General features: G+C 41.2%; 1 protein-coding gene across 3 annotated transcripts in view; it reads left to right on the top strand.

Annotated features, from left to right (window-relative positions):
- tspan9a (tetraspanin 9a) overlaps positions 1–12,188 on the top strand; it is a 166,987-nt gene that overhangs the window by 89,089 nt on the left and 65,710 nt on the right. For 2 of the 3 annotated variants that reach the window (XM_044356987.1, XM_044356986.1), the window contains one exon: positions 6,562–6,641. In XM_044356987.1, coding sequence (XP_044212922.1) covers positions 6,579–6,641 — 63 coding nt within the window. In that variant the 5' untranslated portion in view covers positions 6,562–6,578. Of the gene's footprint in view, positions 1–5,499; positions 6,642–12,188 lie in introns of those variants that run through there. The other variant, XM_044356985.1, reaches the window with a different exon arrangement.

Genomic DNA, 12,188 nt, shown 5'->3' on the forward strand with positions numbered 1-12,188 from the left:
ATTCAGCTAAATATAGTGGGTCGCATTTGTTATTCCTCTTAGGGGCATCCTGGGAGGTTTTGGTGCCTTAAAGGTGACTGAATGAAAAAAAACAACTTTTATTCATCAAATTAAAAAGAAAACTTGATTAATTATCTCTCATGCTAAAAACAAATTTAGGTCATGAACAATAAATCCGCCACCAAAACACCAAAGATTTTAACCAGATTTTATGAAAAAAGATGTAAATATGTTTGATCAGTCTGTATCATATCTGCAAACACTTTAGATCACCTCCACCATCAAACATTAGATTTTTCTATATGTGGTTCATCTCATGTAAATGTGTAATTATCTCAGCTGTTTATCTTGTGTTTTTTATCCTGTGACATTTTGGGGGGAAAATTAGTTTCATATGAAGTTAGAGATGAATAGAGGTACATTTAATGATTTAACAATAGATAAGCATATTAATTACTTTTTGATTAATAGACTAATTAGTCATGCAGTCAATAAAAGGTCAAAAATAATGACAAAAGATTATGATAAGAAATCAGAGCCTCATTTTGTTTTAAAGGGGACTTATCCTCTTTTTTTGTGATTTTGTGTTATTTTTATAAGGTTATGATGTCAGATGCCTATGTTAAAGATGGTTAAAGTTCCCAAACCTGAGGTGAACATATATAAAATGCTCCCTGTAAGTCAAAACCCAGGGCTTCACCTGCTCTGAATGCTTCATTTGCAATGTTACCTCTACTTCCTCCTTGTGATGACATTAGACAGTTAGCATATGCCCACAGGTCATCCATTCCATAGCCTTTGTTGCTAAGGTTGTTCCATGGGTTGTTAACGTTGTCTACTTGCATATTTTGGATCACATTTAGGCTCAAATAAATGAAGGTTTCCATTTCGAGTAAAGAAAGAGAAGAGGAAGTTAAATCCTATGACTACTGTTTGTTTACGTAGCCTCTGAGCCAGCAGAAGTCCCCCGGGGGCAGCTTCCCAGCGCTTGCTTATTAGAACAGAGTGGAGAGGGGCCTTAAGGAGACAGTAGCTAAAACTGCCTGTTTCAGACAGAAGCTGAAATGAGGGGCTGCATAAAGAGCCAGTATAAAATAAATAAGGAGTTTTTGAACTGGAAGATATTCCAGGTGAACCTGAGAATATCTATATAGACCTGGAAATGTGCATGATAAGTCCCCTTCAAAATAGTCAACAACCAAAATATAAAATCAGAGAAAAGCATCTATAAATAAAAAGACACTTGGAGAGACACAGTCTTACCTGACATGTTCATATATCATGTTACGATATCAAAAACATTCTCTCAAGCAAACTCAGCTTCCATACAAACAAACTACTCTGTCATTTTTTTCCAGGCCTCAAGGACAAAGTGCACAAGAACACACTTTATCAAAAGCATATTTCAGCTCTTAATGCAAAGCACTATATTACATGAGTGGGTTTCATTTTTTAGCTTTCCCCATTCATTTTCAGATCTTCTTTCTTCTTCTGTTGTGTATATGAACTAAACTTTCCTCTAGCTGTAACTGATTTTTGTTTGGGAGTTTAGTACTATATGTAGTTATTGTATTGTTTAAAGGAATCAATTATTGCTAATAAGCTGGATTTCACACTGTAGTAGATTTCTGTAAATTGCACTTATTGTGTTTGATCGAGATTAGGTATTGAGACTGTGACCTCTAGGTTGATGTAGGTTAAGCCACAGAGTGTACACATATTGGATGTGGTCTTACTGTTATGGGTGACATTAATATTCCCCTGACAGTGTTCAGTTTTGATTAGTGCATGGCCACCTGGAACAGCCAACTGGCTATTCCCTGTTTTTGGAGAACCTCTGAACATAATTAGAGACTGAGCTGACAAAATAAATTGCAAAAAAAACAGTAAAAGTAGGATATGCAACTGTGCAATTTAGACTATCTCTATAATATACGTGCATTTGAGAAAAATAACCTAAATCCACTGTTGAGTTGCTACAACAGAAAGTATGTTAATAATGAAGAAACACATTTGTAACAAAAATTGAATTAATCCATGAGGTCTGAACACAAAGAACAGTCACTAGTTACTATAAATGTAATGATTAAAAAAAAAAATAATTGGGTTACTGTTAAGTCCCTAAACTCTTCCAGATACGTTTTAGTTGTTTAGGAGTGCATTAGGGAGGCTTGAAATGATAAAGCAAGTGAACATAGTGTTCTGGAAAATAAGTTTTTTCTGTTCATGGTATTTTCCTCCAACATAATGTTTGTCTCCAAGACACAAATTGAACCAGCAGGTCATGAAGTTTGTTTATCAAGTGTAGCCTCTTTATTTAATTTGTATAAAAAAACCTCTTCTTTATATCCCTGCAGGATAATGCATCTGAAAGAACAGAGGCATGACTGTTAAGGCTGTGGGTTTTCATCAATTTTCATCTAGTCCTAATGAATTATAGAACATGTCTCCTTCTTGTAACACAAAAATATAATATCTGTAAAACATTTAATTTTAGTTATAATTTGTTGGCACAATAAAATGTTGTAGTTTAGAAATAAAATACTGCTCAAGAAGAGGAGAGACATTTCCCTATTTTAAAGACGATATTTGAGTCATGCAGCAGTAGTATAAATGAACATCTCTAATGAAGGGTTTCATTGCACACGTCTTTTATTATTTAATCATGATTGTAAATTTCACTTTATCTCCTACTGTTTGTAGGCGGGAATATTTTTGTTACATTATCTAGACCACATACAGTGCTGTTCTTGCATACTAATACTGCCCAACATACATACAGTAAAATAACAAACCAAACTCATATACTGTATTTCTCCTGAAATATCAATAAGTCTTTACAACTTAACCTCTCCTTTGAAGGAGAAAGTGGCTGGCATACACTCCTTACAGCACTCATGTGCAGTTATTTGTTCACAGTCCCATTGCCCTGACGCAGGTTCACGGTTAAGTGTTTGCATGCTATTACCTTTTGTGTGGTAGTGTCTGAGGAGCTCTGAGAGAGTCCCTGCTGGTTCCCTCTGAACTCTAATCTCCTCAGTCCTGTCTGTCTTTGCAACATACATATGTTGAAGAAGCTGCCAGATTTACTCAGCATCAGAGAGAATGTTTGAATACAATCTCATCCCACTCACCCCCTTCCCCCCCCCTCCGTCTTAGCCTAGACTCACTGCTCTGGTCTTCTTCGCTTTGCTCTGCCGTGCTCTGCATATTTTTCATCTTCTCTCCAAGCCTCGACTCCTTTGTGTCCTCCTACAGACGTCCGCTTCTCCTGAGTCTCTCACTTTCTCTCTCTCTCTCTCTCGCTTTACCCCCTCAACCTGATGCAGCAGTGCAGAGCCCCATTGCTCTGAGTCGAAGGATGGATCTGTGCGAGGCTCAGGAGGGAACTGGCTCGGGATGTGTCCTTGAAGCTACTTGAGGAATCAGTAACATGCACACTAGGAGCCCCACTGAGCTCTAATAAATGTGTGTAACTCTGAGAGAGAGCGGCCCTGACATAGACTGTGTTGAATTTGAAGTTAAGGGCCTTAGAGCTCACCAGATGGAAAACGCCTGGATTCTGACAGTCTTTGCAGCTTTTCACATTTACTCCAGGGGGCTGATGGGAAATCTTGACACTTGTAACTTCTGAGCAGCTATTTTCGTCATGTGACATAAATACGCCTTAATCATGTAGGGTTACTACCTTTTGCAGATAATAGACCTATCTCTGGAACTTCAAACCTGACCAGACCATTGAGGCTTTTTGGAGACTATAAAGTGAATAATTTGTTAAAATACTGGTGTTAAATCAAAATATCCGAACTCCAGTGATTTGATTTTGAACATTCTGTAATCTTTCAGTTGAAAGCTTTTCAAAGCCCCTTAGGAAACTTAAAAAAGCATGGTCAAGATTAAAAATAAGCACACTTTATTAGTTCCTGAAAAGCTGAAATTGTAGAAATATGTGATTTTCTCCTGACAGCAGTAAATGTTGTATTGAACTGTCAGAGTTGAGAAACACATTACTTCATTAACTTTTCTTCTTGACAAGCAAAACATGGCAGTGTCAACAACGGCAGTGTCACTTAAATACATACTGAAGGACACAGATGTAAAAAAATGTTTTAAATTTTGAGTCCTTTTTTTACTTTATTTATTATTAATTGTGCCGTTAAGGTGCCCGGTCGTTGCTTAATTTTTCAACCATGATACATGCGCTTTCTCAAGGCTATTTTTTTTTTATTCCACAATAGTGAAACACAAGAAGGTTGGATTAGGTTATCTCAATTGGGTATTACTGGATTTACCTTTAAGACCATTCAGTTGAAACTCTCCCTCCATCTGTCCGGAGGCTGAGCCATCACGACACTTGGCTGACAGTGTCGAGACCATTACCACAGCAGAACAATGTGCAGTCTAGCGGTAACCTGTTTTAGGAAGACAATCCTAGAGAAAAAAGTTGATTGTGGGAGTCAATAATGGCAATTACACTGTTATTACAATTGTTACAGTCTACTGAGAATACAGTTAAGCTCTGGCAAGCTCACACAGACAGATACTACTTGAATATTGAGATAATTATCCAGTAGCTGCCTTGATCATTTTATACCGTTTAGCCTTTGTTCTTTGATGATGTGCACATGTAGATATCTGGGGAGGTCTTTGAGATCAGAGAGCTAGATAAATTTAAAATCAAAGCTATATAATATCTTGTCAGCTTGGTGTGTGAATCAGCAGGGCTATTCGGTCTTTGACCCTGGCTTTGCGTTGGCAAGTGTTCAGCATCTTAAAGCCACTATCCCCTTTCCACGCTTCAGATGGTGCCATAATTCCAAAGCCTGCACGTTGCCAGAAAATTGGGTCCCCTTACATGGATGTGGGCATTGCAGTGATGAATAACGCAGACCAACAGCAAACTGCACCTCAGTACTGTCGCTATTACCCACATCAGATGCAGTAATCGCTCTAGTGAGAGTTATCTAATGTTTCAGTTGAATAAATCACCTGCTGTTAACGTTAACTAGCTCATTTATGGCAACAGTAATCAATGAAATCACAGACTACAAAACTGTGTGAGAAGCTATACTGGAATGTGTGAAAATCACATGTGTGGATGTTGTCATCAGACTGTTAGTGAAAGCTATTTGCATGCAAAAAAGCTTGCCAGCAATTTCCACCTCACACCCCCTGCCCCTCCCAACCCTACCACTCCACAGACAACCCTCAACTCATCTACAATTACCTTGACACTTCCTTTTTTTTTTTTGTTTTGTTTGATTGGTTGATATTGTTAAATTAATCTCTAGCCTCTCAATTCCCCTGACAGCAGAGATGAAATTGCTGAACATGTATAGTCAAAGCAAACACAGCGATGGGCTTATTAAAGACACGGGGGTGAAGAGGAGGAGCTCGAGTCTTGCTGCAGCTGCTGCATTGGCTGTCTGCTCAGCAGCGGGGAGGGGCTGAGAGAGAGGGAGAGAGAGAGAGAGAGAGAGAGAGAGAGTTGGGGGAGGAGGGCAGTGCTCTTGTTGGGAGATAGGGAATGCCCGTTAGTTGCGTCTGCCGATAATAGCACATCAGCCAGAGAGCTGCTATTGGGAGAGCAGAGCACAGGCAGTGCGGAGGACTGAGCTGCTGAGCACAGAATGGTACACTAGAGAAGACAGGCACACTCAGAGAGAGATAGACCAGGGGAAGAGAGAGCGCATCAGAGCACGCTGAGACGGTTAAGAGGAGAGGAGGACAGAGAGGGAGCAGAGCAGTGGAAAGAGGAGAGGAAAGTGAAGAGGGGAGAAAAGTTAACGGGTCAGCAAGAGACTCATTGGAGTCTCACTGCCACTGGAATAGCCCGGCACAGCAATAAGCAGCACAGGAGGAGAGTGATATTACAAAAGGGGATAGAGGGAATACTGTAACTTCTTCCTGGAAAGACAGTCCTGTCAGAAGACGAGGGTAGTGCTCCTCACAGGACTCTTCTGCACAGCTACTTCAGGGCTATCAAAGCAAGACAGCAGCAGCAAGCAGAAGACACTTAAGCCTGGTAGAAGTGCCTGAGCAGTTCAGTTCTACTCACTTCTGTCCTGGAGACTTTCTAACCTGAGTTGCTTGGTTCAACCTGTGCATTTCCAGGTGGATGCAGTTGTATTTCTCTGTGGCTTTGATCTGTTTTTGCTTCAGAGTGTGAAGCAGTGGAGATTCGGAGGACGAGTTGTTCTGTCCTGTCATCTCTGAGACTATGGTAGACTGTGCGTCAGGGAGACCTTCATCAGCAGCTGCAGCCCTAGAGCATGGAGAAGTCCAGCAGTGAGGAGTCAGCCATTCACCGTAGCCCCTCTGTAGATAGCCGTGACTCTGATTTTGCTCAAGCTTCCACGTCTGGCCGCCCATTTGGCGGCCGCGGCTTCACTGCCGGTGCATTCTACGGCTCCACGGGGCCGCGCAAAAACGCACAGCAGGGGCAGGCTGGAACGGCAGCTGATACCAGCGCAGGAGACAAGACCAAGAACAAGTACAGCTCACCCAAAGGCAGCAAATACGTGGTCTTTTACCTGGATCTATCCTTTGTGTTCCTTTTAGAATTCAAGAAGTGCAACATGGCAAGAGGCTGCCTCTGCTGCTTGAAGTATATGATGTTCATCTTCAATCTCATCTTCTGGGTAAGTGGCTCATTATTTTATTTCATCATACTCGTTAATGTTGGTCTAGTTGTTGTTAATGATACAAATGTGTAGATATGGCTTAAAAGATAATATTGACTGAGTAAATTTGAGAAACATAATTTCTCAAATATAATTATCCATATCTTACAAATGTGAGATATGGATGAGATATGGATAATGTGTGTTGTTTTTTTAAATGTTAATTATGAAACATTATGGCAAAGTGATGGTTGTCAGTGCAATCATGTGTTTCTAATTATTACATCAGGGTGTTTATGCCTGTTCTTCCCTGTGCATGTTGCTATTCCTGGATGTCATGACAGAGTCAGTGGCATTGCACCAGGTCTCCTTTTGTATGTGACGTGTGGAGGGGGGGGGGGGTTGGATTGTGGTGGTAAGGAGGACAAGAGTTCGTTAGGGTCACTCAGACGTCACATCAGATGTTTATATGATTTACAATTAACACAGAGTTGCAATGCTGGTTTTGGTAATGTTAGTGAAAGAGTATATGCCTCTTCAGTACATTTCACATTGATGAGCAACCCAATAGTACCAGAGGGGATGTGAGTTGAGGTGGTCAGCAAGAGTTTCAAATCATTCTGTAGGAGTTAATCTGATTAGTGTTTTTCATTTTATTATTCAGTCTTTTAAAAAAAATGTCTTTTGTCTTAAAATCTGTGAACAAATGTAATAATCACATCCAAAGTTCAGAATTACTCTTAAGGACTTTCTTGGCTTTTTCTGTGTAATTTAAGTGTTGTGATTATCCGTATTTGTAGCAATTACAGTAATAATAGAAAAAATGATCATAATGCAATAGTGCTCTCCTTGCCAATAGATTTTCACCCAGAGAAAACCTGGCCGGCGTGTGGCAGGCTCTGCTGTGTACCCATGCATGGGCATTTGTTGTAAAAGTGGGCATGCCTTCAATGTTTACAGAATGGATTATAGGGCTTATGGGTTATGGGGCCAAGTCTTTTGTGTAGATGCAGCGAAGCGTGAAGCATAAAAACATCCCAACACTGGGGACTCTACCAACCCCGGCCCACCATGTTACTGGGTTGCGAGCTTTGCTAACTGGGGCACATTGGAGGCAACAGAGTGGGCATTAACTGGAGCCCAGCTGTGAACAGGCTAGCATTGAAAACACACACACGTACACATGCACCACACAAACCAAGATCTTCCTCATTGTCTGCTCCTTATACAGAAATGGACAGCACTGTTAGTGGCCAGCCTCAGGGCTCAAGCAGGGGAGGTCTCCACAGCTTCAGGGCAATATCTCCATATCATTCTCATATCATTACCCATTTCAGAGAAGCAAGGGCAAGGGTGATTGGCAAAGACATATAAAGGGCTCAGGGGCTGGTCAGTGTGCCTTGCCTTAATGTAAATGTTTGTTTAAGGGAATGAAAAGGTCAGAAAAGCTCAGCTGATGTTGGATTCATTAATGCAGACACTAACCTACCTTGATGTGAGCACCTCTCTGAGCTCAGTCAGTAAGTCAAGTTAGTACTCATGGCTAATTGGAGCTGAATTGGAGATGCTAATTTTAAGCAATTTCCTTCAATTGATCATTTGCCACATGAATAATCAATAAGAAGTCAGTCATTAAAATAGAAAATAGGTGTTTTCTTTGACTAAAGCTTATTTTTAACAGCTTGGGCTTTTTTCACAGTACAGATCAGGTTAATTAAATATTTGAATCATGAACTAGATAAAATGATAAAAATGCCTTTTTGAAATAATTGCATCTCCAGCTTTTTCAGCAAAAGAAAAATTCAATTAATTGAACATATTTATATCAGCGCCAAAAAGGGCTTTACAACCTACAAATGCCTTTAAAAGTGGGCAGCTCAGATCAACAGACTCAAATGTGGATGGTTTCTCTTTGAGAACATGCGCATATCTTTACATGTTCATTGTAATGCCTTGTTGATAGAAATATGGCAGTTTTGCAAGGTGAGGGATAGTAAAACACAGAACAGCCACAGTGAAGATGAAGAGCTATAGCCGACAAGCGCTCACTGCTGTTCAAGTGAACTTCAACCTCCAACACATCATTAATATAAACCTTCTAACAACGCCTTTTAACATACTGTCAAATAGAAAACCACACACGCTATGCCATCACAAGCTCTGAACTCTAGTGCTCACAGAAATTCAAAAAGTCCAGCCACTAAGAACCACCCACACAGACAGAACTCACCGCCTGGGAATGCACAAGTAAGGTCACTTCAGCTTTGCTTCTTGACTTATTTTTGATTGATTAAATTTGCCACAGTGAAAAATGCTCAATTGATGAATTAAGACTTCCTGTCATCATTCTTTCTAGAGACTGAGAGTGATATATGATAGATGAAGGCCTTATTAGACTCTACATTAATAGAGTGACATCAGTTACCCGCATGTCAGTTCTGGCCTGCTTGGCTCAGTTAATAGGTCAGAAGCTGACTTGGTGCATTGCTATAGGTCAAACTTTAGAAGAGGTCATAAGGTCAAGGTCATTGTTATCCGCTATCTTCTTGAGGGGCTGTCAGAGGAGATTTGCATGAAGGTGTTTACTTCCCATATTATTTCTAGGCTTAGTTTGTGTTTAACCCTTTACAGTGGCAGAGCCCTGTCACTAATAACCGGCTGCTGCACAGCACTAATAAGGAGGTGGAAAAGAGGCTTTGGATCTCAAGGCTGGTAGCCTCCAATTCATATGGAGCCTAGCTCATTGCCTTCCATGGAAATGCAGTACAACCATCTCGAGTGTGTGCAGTGATTTGAGGACTCTCTCTGTCATAATATATATGTGTGTCAACATATATCTATATATATATATATATGTGTGTGTGTGTGTGTGTGTGCATGCATGCGTGGGGCATAGGGAGCTTAAGTTGCTATGGACTTTTCCCAGCATAGTACACCCCCCTGCTGTGCAATAATTGAATTTTTACTCTGGTAATGTTTATTTAATGAACATCCACCATGCATATTCCCCTTTATTCCCACAGATTGATACTCTTGTTTTCCTCCCACCCCTAGTTCAGTTTAATGGCATTTTAATCAGTGACCCATGGGAAAAGACTGGGGTGATGAGGGGGTTAGGATGCAGCACGTGACTGGTGGGTCTCAGTCCATCAGCATGTGAGAGCTTGAGGCTCATTGGCAGCCGGCTGACTGGTACTCTGGATCCTGGGCGGCAATGCGCCCAGTTGAAGGTTAGTGGAGTTTGGCATAAAGGGTTTGCTTGTCAGTGAGGGGTCAGGACGGGGTGCCTGATCACTCTGGGATATAAGGGGGAGGGTGAGAGGCATGTTGTATCCTGACACCCCTGAGACTGCGCTGCTCTACCTCTGACACTCTAGGAATCACAAGGTTACTGCAGCTGGTAGGGAGGTTTGCCTCTGAAGATCTGACATCTCATCTCAGGACTGAGGGGGCAATGGTGTGCTGAAGTAACCTGACACCAGGTACAGCAGGGGTCTCTTCTTTCTGATTACGCGCACATGCACACACACTCTTGCTGTACGCATATGCACATCAGCACGCACACATACACACACCCACAAACAGCCACCCTTGAAAGTACGCTCACCACCCACACACCATCCGCTCCACAGGGCTTACAGTGGTAACTTGAAGCACAAGGTAAACAGCGGTAGGCACTCCAGGCATCTCCATACATGCGCTCATCCTCAGGCCCCCCAGCAGTTGTTCATGACCATCTGGCTCCTCTTTCTTATAAGGGATTAGAAGAGTCTGAGCTGTAGGGGGAGTTTCGGGCAGATTAGAGCATTATTGGGTGGTGCGGTTAGGATTGAGAGCACGGCTTCTTCGGACAGCTCTATGCTAAAGCCAACAATCATCAAAGCAAATGGCCTTTGTGTTGTGACAATGTGTGGCAAAGTGTGTGGTTTAGTAGGGAGGGGGATCTCTTTCTCTCTCTCTCTCTTTCTCTCTCTCTCACACACACACACACACAAACACACACACACAGTGACTGTTTGACCAGCATGATAGGGTGATAGATGTTAAGTCCTATTGGTGTCAGCCTTGTGAGCATATCAGTGTTAGTGTTCTTGCTGGGAGCAAGGATTTCAGCCTCTTACTCTTACTCTGTGTGTCCTCTGTACTCGCAGCCTCCACTGTTAATCTCCTCCATTCAAGATTCAATTTATCGTCCACCGTTGCAGTTATTTATCTTGTGCAGTGATATTGAACAACCATTGAGAAGTAAAAAAATGAAAAAAAAAGGCCTGAAAACACAACACGAGGATTTACTCTGCCAAATTGTGTGTCCCATATCACACATACTGTGGTGCACAAGCAACATTCCCTTTGTTAAAGATAGGTTGTAGCGTAATGGGGCCCGTCCCAGCTGTGCCATTATCATGCCATATCAAAAGCTAAAGCCTCATTTGATATTCATATTTAAAAGAAAAGTGTCAGCTCAGCAGTCTTGTCCTACAAGCACAAGAGTGTGGTGGTATCAAAGCCACTCTTTTGTTAGGGGAGAGAAAACCAAATGTGTTTAGCATTCATGAATTCTTGTGCTTACTTAGGGGATTGCTGCAGGATTTATAAACCATTTGGTCTGAGGCAACATAAGATTAGTTCCCCTATTGATTTAATCACTGAATTTGACATTTAAGGTTTCAAATGTTGCTGCAAAGAGTGGTGCTATTGACAGACTCAAGGTGGTTTGTAAGAAGTGCGTATATATGCTTGCATGTCTGTGCCTGGTTGAGTGGAATTCCATAAAGTGTTTCACACAAGCTTTCCCTTTCCCGTGGGATTTCGATCTAAGGCGTTGAAGCAATTTGCCTGTTTTTCATTTTCCATATCGACACATGAAAAGTTCAGTCGTCTTTTATAGCTCGAGAGACCGTGTGTTGCAACAAACTTTTATCCTTTTATTTTTTTTTTTTTCACCTTTCTGTTTCACAAGAGGAACAGCTGAACTCCATCAGTCACTGCCAGGTGAAACAGGGAATGGGCACAGGAAAATTGATGAGGGCTGAGTACGCTCTTCAAGATGATGAAACAAGCTGTATATGCTGTGCCGTCACATGCATTTAATTCCATCAATCCACCATGAAAGACCCGCTCTTGAATTGGCTTTGAGTTTGAAATGTCAGCATGCAGTCTGTCCAGTCTGTCCGCCTAAATTTTACGCCTCTGACTGTGATATAGAATTGGCCGTCAGTGGATTTAATCAATACAACCAGTCACGGATTATGCATCCTCAGAATCATCTATATCCATATAAAGCATTTATACTGTATAATATGCTCAAATTTTGTAAACTGTACCGTAGCCAGACTGTCTGGTGAGCTGGTCCATTGATTTTTCTGTAACATTTACATATACAACATCACAATATTTATATGCATTTTAATCATGTGAAGTCTTGTAATTAGCATTCCCTATAGATCGTTAGGCTTTGATTCAGATTGGCTGACCTGCTTGGTAAATATCTCCATATATCTGCCTTTGTCCAGTGGATCGTCTGGGGAGATCACTCTAATTTACACGTCTCTCTCGCCTGCTTCG

The sequence above is a fragment of the Thunnus albacares genome, chromosome 7 (assembly GCF_914725855.1).
Source record: "Thunnus albacares chromosome 7, fThuAlb1.1, whole genome shotgun sequence".
Classification (NCBI taxonomy): domain Eukaryota; kingdom Metazoa; phylum Chordata; class Actinopteri; order Scombriformes; family Scombridae; genus Thunnus; species Thunnus albacares.